The sequence below is a fragment of the Corvus cornix genome, chromosome 12, assembly GCF_000738735.6.
Source record: "Corvus cornix cornix isolate S_Up_H32 chromosome 12, ASM73873v5, whole genome shotgun sequence".
NCBI lineage: Eukaryota > Metazoa > Chordata > Aves > Passeriformes > Corvidae > Corvus > Corvus cornix.
In genome coordinates this window covers 8,502,901-8,524,699 of record NC_046342.1, presented here as the reverse complement: position 1 = coordinate 8,524,699, position 21,799 = coordinate 8,502,901, and the positions used below count along the sequence as shown (strand labels likewise).

At 36.2% G+C, this 21,799-nt stretch overlaps 1 protein-coding gene across 32 annotated transcripts in view; it reads right to left on the bottom strand.

Annotated features, from left to right (window-relative positions):
* The window catches only part of LOC104683273 (sarcolemma associated protein), an 83,787-nt gene that overhangs the window by 12,482 nt on the left and 49,506 nt on the right, over positions 1-21,799 (bottom strand). For 10 of the 32 annotated variants that reach the window (XM_039558933.1, XM_039558936.1, XM_039558937.1 and 7 more), the window contains 8 exons: positions 15,356-15,412; positions 11,874-11,957; positions 11,557-11,616; positions 6,272-6,394; positions 5,666-5,740; positions 1,490-1,810; positions 556-673; positions 71-242 (listed from right to left, as the gene is read on the bottom strand). In XM_039558933.1, the coding sequence (XP_039414867.1) occupies positions 71-242; positions 556-673; positions 1,490-1,810; positions 5,666-5,740; positions 6,272-6,394; positions 11,557-11,616; positions 11,874-11,957; positions 15,356-15,412 (1,010 nt within the window). Of the gene's footprint in view, positions 1-70; positions 243-555; positions 674-1,489; positions 1,811-5,665; positions 5,741-6,271; positions 6,395-11,556; positions 11,617-11,873; positions 11,958-12,078; positions 12,181-13,859; positions 14,014-15,355; positions 15,413-21,031; positions 21,095-21,799 lie in introns of those variants that run through there. The other 22 variants (XM_039558927.1, XM_039558926.1, XM_039558930.1 and 19 more) reach the window with 9 other exon arrangements.

Sequence of the window (21,799 nt, the reverse complement as noted above, 5' to 3'; positions counted from 1 at the left end):
TTTTCATTTAGCTTAAAAAGTTCAGCCATTGGGCATTACATTCTTGCAAAATGGAAATGTTTCGTGTTACCTCTTTCTGAAAATCTTTTGCTTGACTCTCAGCTTCACTGAGTTGAGTTTTCAGACTGGCTGCATCCCGTTGATGTTTTTCTCTCAAAGATCCCATCTGATTTTCAAGTTCCTTTCGAGACATTTCAAGAACACTTATATCGCTGGTCAGTGCTAAACTCTGCTTCTGAGAGCTGAAAAACAAATCCAGTTGATTCCTTATGCATTTTAAATTTACATAAACAGGCACTTTTCATCCTTGAAAGCTTAACACACTGGTTTTAACATGTAAATGTCAGCTTAGAGCAATCATAGAAGTACAGACCATTATCGTTTCCCTGTACAAAGTGCTGACACAAAAGGCTGGCCATGGTCTTGCTTTTAAATATATGTCCCCAGCTTGCTGTGTATAACTAACATTTAGTACCTCTTTTGGGAGAAAAAACCAACAACAACAAAACTCTTCAGCTGCTGAGGTACCTCCCAGACAAACCATTGTGTCCTTACCTAGAAAGCTCCTTCTCTTGTCGCTGAAGTTCAGATGTAAGAGAAGTATTTTCCTTTCTCAGTTTAACACATTCAGCTTCCAGAGCAATCCACTCTGCCTTCAACTTCTCAAGTTCATCTGCAATGAATAAATTTAATTCAATTAAGTAAAATTATTTCATGACTGCTTCAAGTAACACCAACTAATAAATGCAGGAAAAGCTGCTATTGGTTGTAAATCTCAAATATACTTATCATATCACATGAATTCTCTCACGAGCACCTGTAAAACATTACAGTATCTTCTACTATTATGAGGTTTATGACCCATTACCAGGGAAGTTACTTTCTTCATTAAAGCTTTTTCTAAGGTACAAAGAAATAGAAAACAGTCTTTTTATGGGTCAACTCTAGTATTTTAGAAACAGTGGTAGAAATGCATATTTGAAGAAAATTATTTCCAAGGCTTGAAAATAGCAAGAGAATCACTAGAAACCATGCCTCTGTTACAAGGAAAAGAATGTTTAAAGCAATAAGCTTTGGTGAAGCTTTGGTAGAATTAAAAAGTCAGGAGCTCCCCCTTTATGGGCTTTAACTATAGAGAAGTTACGCAAGTCCTCTTAGAAAGTTTTGACAGTATGAATCCCTCAAAATGCAAAAGTTTTCTATCTTTTCTAGGTGGAATTATACTCGGTCTACTTCTGGTATCAAAGAGTACCTAAGTTAATTTAGGCATAACTGACAATAACTGTTCAATGAAACATGCAAAACATCTTTGCTAACACTACGAGCCTTGGTACACACACAAATACATACGTGTGTGTGTGTATACAGACACACACACAGAGTAAATGACTACAGGCAACAGACAAATGGTGATTCAAATAACTGGCATTCACCACACTGAGCAGGATGCTCTGTTAGCAATGCTCTGTGGCATCTTTCAAACAAGTACCTTTCAGGCGAGAGGCCTCTTCCTTCTGCTGCTCCTCACATTGCTGGCATTTGAGCTTAAAACTGGCTTGCAGATTGACAATTTCTTTTTCGTAATCTGAGGCATCTTTCCTCCACCGTTCAAGCTCTGCTCGCACTGTCTGCAGCTCGGTTTGCAGTGTAGAGATATCTGTGTCTCGTTCTGACGCTGCCTTTTCTGCTACTTTTTGAAGTGACAGAATCTCATTTTGAGCACTCACTAGTTCATTTCGAGTGGTTGAAATTTCATTCTCCTTTTCCTTGCGAAGATTCTCAATTTCTTCTTGTAACCTTCGCAACTGAGCTGGAAAGCAGACATTCGTGTTCATATTTTTTCAAACTGTACTTAAAAAGCCTAAAAACCCTACCTCCCTTTCTCAACATACTGATATTTAACAGGACTAAAGAAGCCTAAAGCAACTGAAAAAATACATTACTCTTGTCAAATGCTGTACCCTTAAAGACACAAGTATGTGGACCATGTAATACAGAGAGTCAAAAGAAACAAAAATTATGTCTGGACAAAGCTTTCTTAGCCAAGGCTGTGCTGTGTATGTGATACCAAAGCAACTTTACAAAATCTGAAACCAAGATTTAGATTCAACATCACTGTAAGCAAAACAAGTATTAGAGGACAAGGACATTGGGGCTTTCAGGGACAAGAGGAAAAGCAGGAAAGCTTCTGTCACAAGCCAAACATTTGCAAAGCTACACTGGAAATGTTTGCCTGTTCAGCAGTTAACTTGTGATGTCTATAAATATTTGAGGCACAGAGTAATTTCTACTCCATTCTCAACATGCAGTAGAGGAAATAAACATTATTTCTGTGCAAAAAGCATCTTTCAAAGCACAAGATGAATTTTAAATTGAAAGGGACAGCTGCACCAAGTATACTGAGCTAGAAGAAGGTCCTTTAGCATTTACAGCTTACTGTAAATGTGCAGCAGTCACATACACGAGGCTACTTGACATTTCTGCATGAAGCAAACCCTATAAATTATTCCCATCTAAAACCCTTTCATTACTAAAGACATCTCTGAGCACAATTTTTCATAAACACATATTCAAATAGAATCCATTGTGAACAGTTGGAAAAAAAAGTACAGTACAGAGGAAAGGGAAGTATGAAAGAACAACAGAACTACAGTTGTAACCCTGATTGATGGGAGCAAAGTGTTTAATTTGCTGTGAGTTTCACTTTTAAAAAAAATGTATTTCACATGATTCCAACATGCAGAAAAGCAATTGTTAAATTACTGAAGAATTACTCTGAGAAGAAAAGGTAAAATTCTTAAGAGCACTTGAAAGCCTAATGTAAGATACTGTAGGGGGTCAGAATTACAGATTTCAAGTTGTATGTTTCAGAACCAAAGGGCAAAACAAGGACAGTGAAAAGCTTGGGGAGGATAACCAAGGCTGAGTAACCTTCCTAGATTACTTGTATTATTTTTGTCCTCTCAGTCCATTATAGAGCATGACAGGAAGAATGTGAGTCTTGCTGTAAACTGATAGAACATCAAAGGTACTCAATAGAGACTTGCACCTCCATGACAATTATACTTGATGTTTTTCAGTAGCTACCTATATAGCCATACAGAAAGAATTCATATACTGGTACAACCTAGAAACTTTGTTGATGTGCAATGAAGAAGTAAAATTCATCTTTTTTGTGCCCTCCTCTAAACAGGCTCCAGCAAGACATTTATCTCATTGAAGACACTAAAGAACCTATGAATTACCCAATTCCCCACTGTGAAGGAAAAAGACATAATGGGAAAAAATATGGTAGTTATTATATATTGTAATACCTAAGAGCTACTATATACAATAGTAAATTAATTTCATGGCAATTCTGTAAAGGATGAAATAGTCTATCTGTTCCATAACAAAGACATTTGCAGCATGATGGATTTTTAAATATATATGAGCAAAATGAGGCTTACTACCACCTCGTTTGTTTGAAAATAATTTCTACAGGCTTATACTAACAGAACAGCAAACGAAGCAGTGAATGAGAACAACCTGACAGTAAGACAACACATGATGCATCAACAATTGCCTTTCCATGTATCCTTACATTAGAAGCCTTGAACCTACCAAAATAATATGCACTGAAACACAAGGAACTACAAGTTGCTAATACAGCAGGTGCCTGAGCAAAGGAATGCAAACCACATCTTCCCAATAGTATTTTCTTCATCAAGCCAAGCTAAACTCCTGCTTCTTGGTGCTGGCAGCATTTCAAAGAAATGTGGGGTTTTTTATTCTGTGCATGTTGTTGGTGAACAGCTTTTCCTTTAGACGTTCAGGCGTGAAAACAAGCTCTTGGACAGTCTTGGAATGAAAATCCAAGGACACACACGAGTTGTAAGTTTGGTGGGGTTGTAGAAATAACTTACACAGGAAAATTACTACTAACAATATGGGAACCATTTCTGAAGCACTGGATATAATTTGAGAGGACAATTAGAAAGAAAACTTCCATTACATCTCTTGTTTATGTAAGCCATTACCTCATCTAAACTGAATGCTTCACTTCTTTCTTTTTTTTTTTTTTAATAAGAAGCAACAAGTTACTTGAATTTCCTTGCTCTACCTATGTGTTCATCTAATGAATCTGACATGTAGAGACACGACCTCAGTTGTTTCTCTGGCACTTTCTCTTCTCTATCACAAACAAAGCCAGCAACACTGCCTGGCCTAAAACATTGATTCCACAAAAATACTTCTAGAAATACATGAAGCTGCCAGTTGGTTGGGTTTTTTTCTGCCCTGCAGTTCACAGGGGCTGCCAAGGGAGAATCCTGACACCTTTCCTCCAAATTGTGAGATCTGTCACACCCTAGAAGTTTGGGAAGCAGCAAAACACACAATGAACATCAGAACATTTTGAACTACAACAGAGAGAGGAGGGAACATTAGCAAGACCTCTCTTGAGAAGGATCCAGAAAACAAAAAAGTACTGAATTGAGAAGAGGAATCTTGCAATTAAGTTTGGCTCTGTCAAGTTCCTACTTTCATTCTCTCTTTTTAGAAGGAAAAAAATTTTTTTTTTTTTGCACAGAAGTAATTATCAAATATTTTCTAATCATTGTTATGGCATTTACTAATTGAAGAATTTTCACTATTAGCAAGATAACACTCAAAATTAAATTGCTCCTGTCATTCTGAAGATGAGCATTCTATAAGCTTCTCTTCCTTACAAGAGCAATGGCAGAAAATGTAAAGATTCTTTTCTGACAGTCACATAAAACAGCTATTACCTAAGTTTTTCAGTGTAACTAGTATATGACACAGTACACAACAAACTACTGCCCAGAAAACAATTTTCTAGGGCTATTTTGACTTCCTCAGAAAGTCAGGGCTGTCAGTCCACCTGCCTGTCTGCTCATCTGCTTCCAGACATGTTTAGGCCCAAAGCAAATGATATGCTGACAAAGATCCCAAGGGATGAAGCTCCTTAGTTTTGTAACAATCAGTGGCTGAGTAGCTCTTCAAACTAATGCTTGCTCTAGGGAAATCACAACATAACATAACCTTTTTTGGCTTTAAGCCTGGACAGACTGACAGACTCGACCAACAGGCTCACTCACATGCATGGATGACAAGTTAATGTGATACAGAATATGTGACTGACTCAGAAGTTATGTAAATCATGGGATTACATCCTGCTGTAATCATTTTGGGCTGAAAAGAGCATGATTGGTTATATCAATTTTCAAAAAAGGATGGACAGGGTCTCTGTTGCAACAACTTTACTGCATGCTCTGATGCTAGATGTGGATCTGAATGAAAAATTTCATTAAGAGGATCCTACAATAAAGAGACTAAGTATCACAAAACCACCTAAGCTTCTGAGTGCTCTGAAGGCAGTCCCAATAAGAATCCCTGGATCATTCCAAATTGAGAAAGAAGATTAAAAAGAGATGAAGAAGAGGTATCTATTACAGATTACATCTTTTGCATTTTTTAAGTGACTATTAGAACCATAGGAATTGACAGGAAACATTCCACAATAAAATTCAAAGATATGATGAAAGAAATCAGATTTAAAATATACACTCAAACATTTTCCTTTATTAGGGATTATGATGCCACAGAAACACTCAAAACTATATTGTTTCCCTAAAGAGTGTGTGTGTGGGGGGGAAATTCCTACCTTGCAGAGCATTAATTTGCTTGTTGGATTCTTCAACTTGCACTCGATATGCCTTTCTCTCTTCTTCCAAGAGTGCTATAAATAAAAGTGAAAATGTGCCCAAGAGTTTTTGTTAGTAACATGTATTTCAGCTGTATAATTAATTTTACTCACAACCTCCCCTTAAATGAACAGATTAAACAAACATATTATTTCAGGAAGTTATCAACGGTAGTAACTGTGTAAGTAGTTTAATAAAAGTTAATACTAAGACATCATTCCATTATTGTGGTAGTATTACAATTAATTTGAAATTAATATCATCTGTTGCCTGACCCAAAAACTCCATGTGTGCTAAATGAAAACTGGTGTGGGAGAAAAAAAACCAAACCTGTAAATATGAAATTAAACTGGACTATACTATTTCCTGTCAAAAACAATAGAGCTACATAGCTGATAGGATGATCTAACAAAGAGCTACCACTGAAGACATTCAATTACATCCATTATCTGACTAAGGATGAAATATACAGTGTTCAAGGATGTACTCAGTACTATGAAAACATGTTGGTTTATCTTGAACTACCTGATAAATACCCTACAGAACCAAGTTGATCTGGGTCTCACCTTGAAGTTCAAAGCATTTTTGTTTACTTGTCCTAGCTAGCTCTTGGGCTTCAATCAGCTCCTTGTGCAGTTGCTGAATTTCTTGCTTAGCCTCAGTCTCTGATTGTGCACCCTGCAATTCATCTGGTAAAAGAACATTTTCTTTAAATCATAAATTTGTACAACAGTTTAATTTGCACTGCCATGTGATGATTGGCAACTTTTTACTCAAATCTTCCAAAGTTAGTTAAATTAAACTCAAAATTGGATTAGGCAAATATTAGCAAAAATATTAATATACTTTTAGAAGTAGTAAAACATATGCAAACCTCAAAACATTCATTGTACGTAACATGCAGTATGAAAAAAAATAACAAGGAAGAATTAGAGAGTTTTTAAAAACACTATACAGCCTGGCAAAGACTTCTGGGTTGACAAAAACACGGAACAACAAGCCTAAGACAATCCTTGACTGTGTTTACCACTTGTCTCTTTTTAAAGGAAGCTGCTCTAAGCCTGTCTCAGTGCACAGGCTCAGGCAAGAGCTGCTGTTCTGTGTTTCACTGCTGCCACCCACCCACCACACTGCCAGGCTCAGCCCCTCCCTCTCCCTCGGGGGACCAAAAAGGAAAGGAAAAATTTAGGGAAGTTTTCTAAAACAAAACTAAGACAAAGAAGAAAATTCAAGCCTCCTTATTTCATTCAGTGGCCTTAGTGAATACCAAGATAAATATTGCACTTAATTTTTTTTTATTATATCTTAAAATATTAGGTATATCTTTAGTATGATCATAAGTCTATGCACGTTATTTAAATACTAAATAAAACCATTTTCCCTTCCCCATAAGTTTTGTATTAGCTAAAATGCATATTAAATGCCTCTTGTGCTTACAAGAGATGACTCGCAGTCACAGACAAATTAAATACTTTTACAGCTGAAGTTTTGGAGGAATTTAAAAGAGGAAAACTAAGTATTTGTTACTAAGAGCAGTGTCCTCTAATGGGCACACACTGGAAATTAGATGCAGGAACACTCCAGCCTCCAGGCTTCTGCAAAGCCAGGAACAGCATGCAGCAAACTCTCATTTACTAGATTTTCCTTAAGCAGTGTCCGTGCATAAACTGATCTTTCAATAGGCACAAACAGAACTAATAAACTCTAGAGGTACAGGGCTAAAACTTGATATAAAGCTCCTTTGGTGAGAAAGGTGATGCCTTAAGAGGCCTTTTAGACACAGAGACTGGGCAGGAGTAAAAGAATAAAATAGGTATTTATTTGAAAGGCTTTCAAAGGTACCCCCTGGGAGCCAGAAGCTATTGCCAAAAATGGATGCCAAGATGGACGACAGGTCACAGGTTCTTCACACTTTTAAAGGTTTGGTTCATTTGCATATCAGGGTTAATTCTCCAATTAAAGCTTCAGTTCAATGATGTCATTTCCCCTCTGCTTGCCCCCCCTTAGCAGCTCTTTGGATTATACTTTTTGGGCCTAGGACAGGCTGGGTGACCTTGGAGTGTAGACCCGAAGAGGCTTTTGTTATGTCTACCCAGCCTGAGAGAGCAGAAACCAACAGGCCACAAGAAACTTCAGAGTTACACTCTAAGCAGTACAGGATTTGAAAAACACAAAGGTCAAGGTATAAAACATCAAAGGTAAAGGAAGGAAATTGGTGAAAGAATTCCAGCTGTGTATCATTGGAGAAGGGGGATAGAAAAGGGACACATTACACAGTTACCTGCTCAATAAATGTCTGCAACTACAGACCATATGGATTTAAGATAAAGGCTTAGAAAAAGTATTGCTTTGGTTGCCTGGACCTCTCACTAATAAGGAAAAAATAAAAAGCCATAATTTAATTCATCGTTATACTTTTGACATTCATATTTAGCTGTATGTGTTACCAATAAAGTAGATTTTTTTTCTTGTTCTCTTAATTAAGAAAATTGTTAAGCAAATCGTGCTAAAGCATTCATACTGCATCTCTCTAAGGGGCTGTTTTTCCTGCTCTCGCAGTAATGAACTGGTGGGTTTGAGCAGAGCTGAGGACACACATGTGCTTTTAGACCTTTTCAGAACAAAATTATGAGAGCAGAAAGAACAGAGAGGACTACATATTTCATCCAAATATTTTGTTTTATAGTTTATTAGTTCTAAATCCAAGTTTCTTTTTACTGAACATGTTTTGTTCTTAGCTTCTCATGGATAAAGATTTAGGGCAATTAGACTTGCAGCCCTCCTTAATGAGACTTTTCAGAAGAAATGGATGAGGAAGTTGACAAATTATGCTCAAATCACACCTGATAAAGAAGCAGTGTCCCAAATCCAACAACAGACACCCTAAATGAACTTTCTGGTGGCAGTGTTTTCCAGTCAATGAAAGCACAAATCATAAAAGACAGTACTGCTTCAAAAGAGATGAGAGGCTCAATTTAAGGGACAACATAATCTGTTTAGCAAAGGCACCATCAGGGTAAACTCTTTCCTACCTCAACACAAAAAAGGAATTTCCATCTGCCTGACACACTTCTAAATCAAAAGCCAAGAAACATAAGCACAAGAGAATATTGGCTTTTTAGTCTTACCCAAACTGAAAATTTAATGTCTTTTAGCTCAAAGCAGATACAATTTTTGTGCTAATTCCAGTTTTAAAAAGTACTTCTTCAATGAGTAGGACTGCCCTATTTATAAATAATAAAACTATTAAATATCATCACACTTAGAATCAGTTCCCTTAAGAAGCCAATTCACATCACGACTAACTGTTCTCGGAGAAGGCTAAGGAGTTACCATTAATTACAACAAGGTGCCAGAAAAAATGAAATAAAAAAGAAAAGGTCAAATACAGCAATTTGAAAACCCTCATTCTTTTTTTTCTACCTCATGGAAAATTTTAATCTGTGATCAGTTTGTTTGCCACATTGTAAGAAATGTTCTCAATTAAATCCAGTATTTCCCACAAAAGTACAGTGAGGCTTCCCTTAACATTGACTCTAATGGTAATTTTAAAATTGCTTAAAAAGCTTTTTTTTAACAATTTTAATTTAAAACAATTTTTTTGATAACAGAAGCACACAGGCTGTGGTCTTAACTGATCCCTTATCTGTATATGCTTGGCCTGTGGAAGCAACTTTATGAGCAGCCTGGTATTTCTTCAAGCCTCGCTTCTGAAAGTTCACTTTCAGAATTTTGCAGGATTTCTCAGGTTATTCAGAAGACAATATTCAGGCTACTCTGGTGAAGTCAGACAAAACAATTAAAACTGAGATTTTTTTTTTTAGCTTTGTAAGATCCACATGGAGGAAACTGTATCATATATTTAAAATAAAGTATCTGGCTATTCTCACTTAAAACAAATGGTTCCTAAACTTTCTGATCCAACTGACCACTGTTGATTTTCAAAATTTCTTATGTAAATTACCACTATTCAGCAAACCCTCATCTGAAAACATTTCCTACTAAGATTCTATGGATCAGTCTTGTAATTACTATGAAAACACAGGGACACTGGTAAGTAAGAACAAAATTACCAATCTTCCAATGACATTTATTGCTTCTTTCCATCTGTTTAACATTTACCTGTCCTTAACTTTGCAATAAGTAGTCACAAACAGCCTGTTTAAACAGAAGTGTCCAGGGAACTGTTATGAATGGTTAATAAAGTCATTTACCTTGTGGGGAAAAAAACAAAGCCAACTAATCTGTGACAGCCTCCCCCCTTCCCATCCTTGCCAGATTCTGACTTGTAGAAACTTGAATCAAATCCTGAACGCACTCAGAAATTTTGATGAAAAATGCTTGGAAGAAAACTACAGCAGTTAGAAGTCTCATAATTTTCTTGTTCCATTAATTTGTTCTGTAAATTCCGACAAGACCACTGCCTTTTCCAGTGGCTGTTTCCGCATTCCAAACAGCCACCAGATCAGAAATGTTCTCACTCTTCCTTAATTACATGACTGCATAACAAGTCCACTTGAAAACCTCTCTGAGGCAAATAAGATCCTTTTTAGGGCAAAGTCAGGCACATGAAGTACCTTACTGAAAAAAACTCAAACAAAACTGTGGGGTTTATAAGCTCTTCATAAAAATTAAAAGGGCAAATGATTCATTGCACAGATATTTTTTAATGGTTTGTGAGAGCTAAATAGGAATGCCCATAAATAGCCTCAAGTGGAAAAGTTGCTGCCAACCTCAATTTTATAACCAAAAGAACGACTATTATAATCACTACAAACAACTTTATCAAGTTCTACCTTCTAGCATAGGAAGTCACTGAATATACTTGCTATTAGTTGCAGATATTAGAGCAAACCCCAAACAGAACATGCCCAGTATCTCAAACACTCCTTTCTAAACTATTTTGCTGAACTGATGTCCACTGGGAAATATCACACTCAATTTTATACATGTTGCCAAACAGCAAAAGTAATTTGTGCAATTTTTGGAAGCCCTTCTGTTGTAAAATTAGGGAGTGTAAACAATTGCAGAAAAAGCTCTTTTACAGGTCTCCTACGTTCCGTTATGGTTTCCTGTCTTTCTGAATCACAAAGAACTGTGACTTTTTTTTTTATTTGTGATCCCAGTAGGAGCATAATTTTACAGATCTTATCGAGTGTCTAATTCTTAAAGAAGCATAAAATTATTTTCAGTAAGCTAAATGTAATAACTGATTAATATGCCACAAAAATTTTCAGCTAATGAATATGTAAATATCTGCTTGCTAATTAAGTTTTAAGTATATGTCTTCAATGCAAAAAAATTTACTTTTATAGCAATGAAGCTCAAAGCTAAGCCTCAGCAATCATTCTAACTACAGTTATAACACAAACTTCAAATCTTGATTGTGTTAAAAAGAAAATCTAAGATCTTGTTTTGATTAACCCATCAGATGCAAACTAACAGAAGCATTTCTGACAGTGATGGAAGCTATGCAAGTAAAATTTGATAATACTTGAAAAATGTCAGTGATGGAAGAATCCCTCCTCTCCACAGCTATCAGTTTTAAATGTGTGCTGACTCTACTTCTCAAGTCAAAGTTATAACATGTAAATTCCTAGAATAGCGTTGGTGAGTGCAGAGATTACCTCTATACACAGATTATTTCTATAGCAACACTCAAAAGTGTGCTTTTACATCACATCGCCCAAAGCAGTCATTACTGATATTTAAATTTAACTCTTTATACTACATGATTAAAATCTTTGAATTCCAGCATTCTACTTTAATGCACATTTGATAAAAACCAGGTAGGTAAAAAGATTACATATACGGATTATGCATCTAAAGTTGCAGAAGTGAATTTGTTTACCTTTTAGAAGAGCTACTTTAGCAATAGGTTCATTTAGATCTTGGTCATCCATTTGAGCATCTAAAAAAAAACCCCACACCTTTCAGAGAGCAGGCAGACTGCAGACAGTTCTCATATACACATTCTTTACATGGAGAGAAGCTTTTATGTTCTCAATTTACATGAGCTGAATTATGAAGCCGCAAAATAGACAATCCTGTTCTAAGCTTGCATCTGACTCTGCATAATACACTCCATTCTTTTCAGAAAATACTCCTGATTACCTAGATTTAATTCAAACCAATTTGAGGTTACAGAAATCTCAGTTAAACTCTTACCTGTAGTGTCGTCACTGCTTTTTTCCTTGCTTGGGCTAAGGGTGTCGGACAAATCGTTCGATTCTTTGACTCGTGCTTGGTTCTCTGCAAAAGACAAGGAAAAGCAACTACAATCAATCAATGCTTTGTTCATAATTTCTCCTATACACCAAACTACTGCTAAATGTCAATAGAAAACGACTTGGTTCAAGAAACAGTTAAAAACCTGCTGTTTGCTTATTTCTTTGCAAGTCTGGGCTAAAATGGATTCTGCATCCCCGGAGTCATTAACCCAGCCTAGCCTCTAACAGGGGATGCAACTGCCTCGTGCACAGCTTGAACTTGGGTTAATGCTGTGTTCTTGCCAGCTGGAACCGTGGAAAAGCTGATTCAATCAGCAAACAAATAAGAAAAGAAGACTAGAACAATGCAGATACTGTAGCAAGTTAGAAAGAAACTGCTGTTAAGAATAAAACTGTGCCTCAGTATTTTGGACAAATAAAATAATAACAACAAGTCTTGTACATACTGTACTGTTCAAAAGAAGTGTGGTGTGAACCATTAAAGAATCACAGCAATCTAAATTAATACACTAATTCCTAGAAAGAATTTTCAGTTTAAATTGTATAAAGAGAAAGCAGTGTATGTTCTTTCCACCAAAAAAAAAAAAACCTTCATGAAGTATCTGTTCATATATAATACAGCTTAGTGAAGCCAGACAGTTTTGGGTTTTTTTGGATTGCTGGTTTTTTTTTGTTGTTGGGCTTTTTTTCCCAGTTCTAGATTTTTAGTGGAGATCACATATTTTCAAAAAATGAGGGGATTTAATTACACCAGTGCATCCTTTTCCCAAACAGAATCACCCCTGACTCAAAGTCTAAATATTATACGTGACTGAAATATACTTTTAAAAATTTGTCTTAAATAACAATTCTGGTTTAGTTCTGATGGGTCCATCAAAAAAGGACACACCATCTCTGTATGTGGGCTAACCCAGCAGGTCTGTCAGCAAGGAACTGTCACTAACATGCAGGTGAGGTTATGCAAAATGAAATCTTTCTTGGCTGCCTATTCGGAGCCTCGCTTTGACAGCACTGCTGCCCACCTGCAGGTTAACAGAGGTTTCCTCTGAGTCTCAAGTTCCAGGCAGAGATATTATATAAAAAAGGGGTCAATACAGCATTCCCAGTACACAGACTTCTACCATCCATGGAGAAAAGCACAGAGAACACAAATAATTTCACCACATGTCGATAACATACATGCAACAATGAAGTACCAGGACACACGAAGAAAGAAGCACATCAATAAATAAATCGTGTTATACAATAGGGTTAGTGTATGAAAATAAGCAAAAACCAAAGGGGTAATGAGACATCTTTTCAAACAATGAGAGAATACACAGAACTAAATTTCTCCAAAACTAAGTAAGTGGAAACTGGTGACAACCTGTGCACCTACATAAGGAAACCCACATGACAGAACATGGACAGGTTAACAGAAAAAAAACCCCCTGAAGTTTTCTTCATCTAACATGAAACGTTCTCTATAACTGTGTCAGATTAACATCTATTTATACATGAAACAGAAGGCAGCAGGTACAACAAAGCAGCTGATGAAGAGCCAGACTCTTCCCATCCTAACGCAACCGAAATAACTGGAGAAGAGGAAGGGAAAAAGCACCTGTACAGTTAAAGCACATTAGAGGTTCAGACCTGGCAGTTATTCCAAACAACTCCCATGATTTTAGCAGACTTCAAAGTTCATCATTGCTGTAGTTAAAAACTTAATCTTTGGGGGTGGTTCTTTGCTAAAACAAAAAGGGATCTTTCTTATTTTTAGGAATAAGGTTTTAAACTAATATCTAAAGATGTTACAAATCAAAACATTTTACATTATCATATAGAATCAAGCTCAAAGGACTGTCATTAAAACTGCAATAATTACTAAACCAAGTAATACATTCTTTTTTAAACTATTCAGAAAAGTATAACCTAAAAGCCTCACCCATGTCAGTTATATTAGTGGTCGATCCAGAAGCACTAAGCTGAGCAAGATCCATTTCCAACTAACTTTACCATATCTGGGCATCCATAGAAATACTGCTCTGTGCAAAATGGGAGGAACAGTACGAGCTCCAACCACTGAATTAATTCTCTCTCCCACAGCTCCCCCTTATATACTTCCCTCCCAACCACCCTCGGTACACCAGCATCTTCCTCCCTCCTGTCCTCCTCCCTCTGAAACAAGGCACAAAAGATTAGGCACCAGAGGAAAGATGCACCAGTTCTACATGTGAAGCAGCAGAAGTCAAAAAGACAAATTATTAGAAACCTGCTTCCTATTCTGGAACCAGAGTCGTAAGCACAAACCCCCTTCCTGTACTGTATTATATCACAGCAGTTGTTCCTATTTCCCATAATAAAACGGAGCTGAATAAATATAGCCGAAGTGATAAAGTATATTAAAATGTGTTGACATCATACTTGATGAGTTAGAATATATTACCAAACACTAAAAATAGCTCAGGGCTTTGCAATGGAAGGGGCATGCAAGTATTACGTTACAGTTATTGTATGCATTCTTTTGCCAAATATGGCACCTTGTCTATAGCTTCCTCACATACAGAAAGGGGTTAAAGGTGCTACTCTGTGCATTAAAGGAAGAGAAGACAAAATAAGTATCTCTAAAACACTGGACCTTTTAACAAACTAACATTTATTCAACACAACAACACTTTGTGGAAGGACAGAGGGTAAAGAAATGAGGCAGTATGGCTAGACATCAATAAAAAGCTGCAAGAGAGGCGTGATCCTGCAAGTGCAAACAATTGTACATTATTAGATACACGGGAAATATTGACCTGCACACTTTGCAGCATTCCTGACCTTGGCATTATAGGGTTAGGATAACTGTTCCTTGACAAGGTAAGTCTTTTCTAATTGGCTCCTTTAATTTAACTTGCTTTACACATTAGAGAAAAGAGTTAGAGATGCACAGATACATTTTATTTGGAAAAGACACATTTAGGAAGTTAATACTTATTTTAGAGTTATGAGGGTGTAAGTTAGAAAATAGTCGAATTAAAATACACTTTTATTTAACACTTAAAATTACACCAAACATTACACCAAACATTATTTCCATGTAGCCCTATAACAAAACCAAAATCCTGTTTGGAATTCATGCAGGCATTAAAGCTTGAATTGAATTTATAAGAATTATTACATATATATATTTTTAATGAATATTCAGGTAAGAACTAAGTCAATATTGAGACTAGCATTTCATGCACTCCATCTTCAAAAATGGTTTCCATTAAATCTTTTTACCCTGCAATAGTATTTGGAGTAGAATTCAGCAAACAATTTCCCTCCCCTTTATTGAATTTCTCCTCAAATGCATATTCAATCAAAACTCAAACTGCTGGCTTAACACAGAACATGCACTGAGTGACAGAAAAAGCATGCTTCAAAAACAGTTAAATAATCCAGAAGTCTAACCTTTCAAAAGCTTTGTTTCTTCCACTTTGGTTAGATGTCCTTCATCTATGATCTTGTCTGCCAAACAAAATAAGTGTTACTTTCCGAGCTCAAATTTAACCAGCTTTTCCCTGCACGCATCTACATAGAGTACATTCCATGACCAAATTAAAAGCTGATAATATTACTTCCTACTCAGGCTTGAACAAAAACTTTATTCTGGTACAGAATAATGAAACAGAGCACACAAGCCTACTGGAACTTTGTGATACAGTGCATAATTATTTCTCCTTATTAACTTACATAATGCTGCAGGTCACTAATGAGAATTTAGAAAAATTAACTTTATGTACTTTAAAAAAAAATCTAATAGGAAGCAACAAATAATTAATGTATTTCTCAAGTTTTGTGATCAAAAAAGGAATTTGAAGAGCTGGTTGCCTGAAACAGACATCCACCCAAAACAGCAGAAATGTAGAAATGCACCACAATAAAACAGCAGTAGAGAAGTCTCCTCCACATCACAATTGCTTTTAACAGTGCCTGTGAAAGGTACACAGAAATAGCCCTTCTTTGTTGAAATCTTTCAAAAGAGCTACACAAACCTTCAAAAAATCAGGAATGCATCACATTCAGGTTCACGAAAAATGGAGTTTTTATAAAAAGTCTACTTTAGGGAAGTCTACTCCATGTATGTGAGGTGCACAAAAACCCTAGAAGTGGAATTTGAGACTAGATGGCTAACTGCATCCTAACTGCTGCTAGGACATGAAGGTAAACAAGAACACCAAGGGAAGAACAGGATTGGATTAATCAAAGACACTAAAAAAACTACTGAATAATTCACTTCTTTTTTCAGATGAGATTTCATTATTTCAAACTCCTTAAGAAGTGATGCCAACACAGAATTATTGAGGGTCCCATCTTACAGATCAAGTCCTCGGTTTTTGTGCAGTAGATTTTGCAGGTTTTGTGCAGTAGATTTTGACCACGGTAAAAGCTGTTAGTCCCTCAAATATCAGGCTTGAAGCTGCCTTTGCCTCCCCTCTGTGCTCTCCCTCCCAGATCCCTGATACTCAGGCAGGGAATGCAGTTTGCTGGTTACTCCATGTGCTGTTAGCAGGTAACTGAGACACAGAGAAGGCTGAATGAACAGCACAAACAGGAGAGTTCAGACTAAGGAAGCTGGATGACAGTAAATCCACTTCAAATTTTTAACATAAAAAAAATAAATGAAATAACTTTAGTCAGAATTTCCAGCTTCAAGTATTTTCGAAGATTACTCTGACGGCACGTTGCTGTAACTATGACAATCTAAGGACAGATGCAGGACAAGATCTGGGAGGAGATATCCTTTACAACCATAGATGGCATACAAGCTTCCAGACAAAAAGCCCTGAAGTCGGGTTTTCATGACCAAAAGCTTGTTCCGTCCTCTACCCTCCCCCACAGCCAGATAAAGCAGTCTAAACCAGATGTTCCCTCCACCTACTTTTATCAACAAAAATTATCCTGCGTTAGTGTAATATTTTACTAATACTGCTTCAGAAATACACAGAACACAACACTGGATTTTCAGGACTGGCTTTAGGTCTCAAGCAACTGTAAGAGATCACTCATCATCCAAGTTCAGAACAGCCTCGAGTTCCTCAGAGCTGGTGAGAATGACTGTGCCTACACTGAGAAAGGCACCGTGGAAGGAATCAAGTTACTGGCAGCCACAAGTCAGGAGCTCGAGTGATATCATGAGTCCTCTTCCATTTTAAAATAAAATAAATCTAAACAAAAGTCTTCATATACGATAATTCCAGGACTCAGCTGTAGCTGGAAGACAGGTGGAAGGGAAGGCAGCAAGGAAAGAGCTGAGGAATTCTCCCTGTAGATCTGAAAAAACCAGCTGAATGCAAAAGCAAGTAGCTTTCAACTGCTTGATCTGAAGGGGTAACACCTCAACCATGCTAGACTGCTAGCTTAAAATAGGCTTCTATAATCAGCTTACAGAGGAAAATTTAGCATTATGAATTGATAGATCTGTTAGCTTTCACAATTCAGTAACTGCTAAACCCCGAATAATTACAATACAAAACACAGACTACCCTCCTTGGCACAGATGTTTTCCAAACTAACTTTTGCAGCAGCTCTTTACACTCCATTTCCATGACTAAAAGAAATTGCAGGCATGTTTTCTTTAGGTTTTTTTTGTTTCTGTGGTGGCTTACTGCTTTCTAGTGTCCATTACTGATTTCACCATTTGTACAAAAGGTGTCTCCTTGGCACTGTTTCTTCAGCCAAGACCTCGAGCAGCAGCACACAAGTCCCTTTGCCCAGCCTGACCCAAAGCTGGCACAGTCAGTGTTTTGCACTTGGTGACTGACACCTCTCCTAACTTCCAGAATGAGTGAACATTCTCTGTGTTTCAATAACGCTACCATTAATATATGGCATAAGCCAACAAAAAGGTAGTTTATTTCAGCATGCTGGTGTGTATTTAGAGAATACACAGAAAATTGGATGTTAGTATCACCAAACTACACAGAATTTTATTTTTCACTGTTACCACCCTAGTCACTAAAAATGGCAGAATCCAGACAACAATCAGAAAGCAAAAGCTAAAGAGATGTCTTCTTTATAACATCTCTTTCAAATCCCTGCATTTTTTTATTTTACTATTTCAGAAAACTTCATAAACCCAATTTATTTTTAAATCCGTGTTTTCCCTGGATCAAGACGTACAGTCTTGGCTACCAAAATATAATTTAGGGTGAGGATCCTATCTTTAATTTCTGGCACAAAAGAATTTTAGCTTTCATGCAATCCACTCCCTACTTAGCAGAAAGCACAGAGATGCATACAACTAATGTTTTTACTGATACAATCTGCTGTGAAGTTAAGCTTTCAGTTCATTTCTAAGATAATTCATATTTCCTTTTGCTGATGAATGCAGCTTAAAGCCAGCTTTCCTTTAGGTTTTTAGGCATTTATTATCTTTTCAATTTAAGAACTCCATTTTAGATTTGGGTTGCCTATCACTATGTGCAATATAATAGCTAAGATCTGTTAACATTAAAATTATCACTTAAGTAACATGGCCCCTCTATATTTGTATTTTGGCATCAAAATAGTTTTGAAGAAGGCCAGGTTTGAAAACCAATAAAAAACCTGTCCCTCAACATACAAATTTCCAACCATCTGAAAAAAGTGATACTAAACAGCTTTAACTTTACTTGACACCTGCAGGTCCAAAGTAAAAGTCAAAAATAACCAATCAATCCATCAAAAAAGTACAGTTAATAAATTTGCAAAAATCAGTTTGGTGAAAAGAAAAAAAAAGTAGACTTGCATTTAAAATCAAATGCAAAAATCACAAAGTAAGGGAAAAAAATCAGGACACAAATGAAGGATTAGACTGGATGTGAAAGACAGGAATCTAGCAGGGCAACAAATCTTACTTTGGTCTATACATCATCACATTTTTGCTAATAATGCATATCATGTACTAGTCAAAAAGAAGCACCGTGACTTCTGCTGTTGATACCACTGATTTTCACCAGTGGTTACTAAAAAACCACTATGGAATGAGCAACAAGTGAACTGGATGTAATGATCAGAAAGTAACAGACTTCCCAGATCATTCAGAGCCAGATTTCATAACACTCCACAGATGTTACACATCAGGACACGTTACTGGATGATATTGTGAGCGCATTGTGCTTAAAAAATAAAAATAATTACAAAATATCTTTAAAAACCTGCAGAAGCAGGATTTTACAAGCCATCTGGTTTCTGGGAGTTTTATTGTATTATTATTGTTTAAATAATAAACCTGCTCCTCTCTCAATACTTAAATCTCTGGGCAAAACCCCAACATACTACCACATGATTAACTATTTATTCTCTCTGTATTGCCAATCTTTATGATATTATTCTACACTATTTTCTGTGTACCTTAAAACTTGAGTTCCTGACAATCTCTGGAACTGTATTTTTTCTTCCCAGGAGTTCCCAACCCTTGATGCTACACAGAGCAAAGAATAGGAGTAGGACTGAAGGGTAGCATTTACGTACAAAAGATAAAGAATATATTGTACAGTTTGCAGTTTTTAACCTCATGATATTGTGAGGCCTAGTTAAACACATTTGAATGCGGAAAAGGCAAACTTTCGGTCCAAGAAGAAATACAAGAGCCAATGATTTGGATTTTTTCTTGATGTGAGAGTAAAAACTTAGACTGTCATAAAAAATACAAGATACTGAACCCTTTTGAACTCATATTCATTCTTTTAAAAGTGAAGCAGGCGAGGCCTTGCAGTGTCTTCACTCTTAGCTTTCAGTGTCTCGAGAAAGGGTAGGCATAAATACACTGACCTTAATTTTACCCTTCTTAGTACTATTTTTATATCTTAAAATCTTTTACTAGATACTGTTGATCACTTTTCCTTCTCAATAGTGACAAGACTGATCACATTTAGTTTGCCGAAGTGATACTAATCTAGGTTTTGTCAAAATTGGTTCAGCTAACATCCAAACAATGCAAACAGGCAACCAATTTGTATTTGAATATCACACAGTGTGCTCCTCATGTTCAGTCTAGACAAAAAAAGTTTACTCAAACATTTAACTTCATTTTTACGTACTGATCAAAGATGATTCATATAAGATCTTTGCAAAATTTAGAATTATTTTAAACTGCAGCCTGACAGAAGACAGCTAGCAGTCATTAATTTTTTTAAATAAACATTTTTTAAATAAATAAAGTTTAAATTTGCTTTGACAAACATTAGCAGTATCACGTCATTCGGTTTATGGCACTGCAATCTGGATCACAAGAAGTAAAATCAAACAAGTCTGCTAAACTTCCTCGTGAAAATTTGAGAGGAAAGAGTCCAATGGGCATAATGTCAAAAAAAGATACTACTGTCTTATTTCTGCTTCTAAATGCTTCTCTGCTCAATTTTACGTACATAAGTTCTACAAACTCTGGGTTTTTTTGAAGTTTAGTAGCACTTTGCTTCTCTTCATTCTAATGATATTTTTCTTTTGGTAGGCAAAAGGTATTAACATCTTCAGTTTTTCCTTAATTATACATGTGCAGACAGTGCTGTTTCATTACTCATTTTCAAAAGTCATTTGCTTTGAAAAACACATTTCACATTCCAGAATAACACCTCTTTAGAAAGATTGGTATTGCAATTTTCTGTTTTTCTTAACAGTCTCTTGGATTTCCACATACAAACTATGGACTTGTTTTCCCTTTTGTTCTTCATTACAACTAATTGGAGAATGTGTAAGGCCTTTAGTTATCAGACAAATTATAGATATGTGAAAAGGCACCTCATGTCTGTCCTTCTGCCTGTGATATTTGCTTAAACTGAAAGGCTTTCAACTTAATTTGTAACAGGTGAAAAATTACACTCAGTTTTACACATCATGTGGCAACATAACACCCTTTTGTTGGTCAGGGCACAAAAATGGATGAACTGAGAAGAAGAGACAACGTGACCATCACTTTGCAAGAGCTAAGATATCCTATTCCTTCTTCTACCAGACATCTGTGTAACACCACAATGCCACAATTCTGCACTTAGAAAATTTCTGCTACTACAGAAATATTAAATAGTAGTGATAAATTCTGGTTTCATCCACCTTTTCTGTGTTTTCTGTTGTTTTTAAAGCAAATGTGAACACTCTTGTACTCACTCTGACATTCTATGAACTGATGAATAAAAGTGCAGTCCCCTCCACTCTTTGAAAGAAAGTGCTCTAGTAGAGAAAGAAACACTTCAGTTTACATCTTCTTATCATTTTCAAATTGATGCAACAAAAAATTTGAAAGGCATATTAACAATATTTGTCAGTGTACTCACAATGGACTTTTGAATCAAATCTGAGTTAATATGCAAGCAGACAAGACATGAAATTGAAATGATGTCTGAGGGATACTAGGAAATAGATTACTCTTTTGAACTGATCAGAAGAAAGAAGTACTTCAACTGCATTTTCAAAAGACACACGTTTTTAACCTATATTCTTCAGAATTTTTATTAGCTTTAAAAGGGTATTTTCTAAGTTTTTTATTAGTCTTCATGTTGATTCTTCATATCTAATACCCTCTATTTTAAAAGTGTTGTTGAATATCTCCCTACACTTTTTAAACAGTTTCACTTTGAAAAGACAGTTCTGCAGCAGAGTTCCTAAAACTGGGCTCCATTCCCAAGTCTACTCAAGTTCTTGTTCAGCTCCCAACTCCATCAGAATTCCTGCATCTCTTCAAGGTGCAAACACTTCCTTTCTGAAGAACCTCAAAAATCGTTTGACCAAGAGTCCAGCAGTGTGAAAAGGCTGTCATCAGTACAAAGCTGCAGAATATGGTACATTCTAACCAAATTGTTCAATCATTAGCTCTGACATCAGAAGCTCAACTGCAAAACTAAGCTTTACTATATTTCAAAGTTACTCTATAAACTT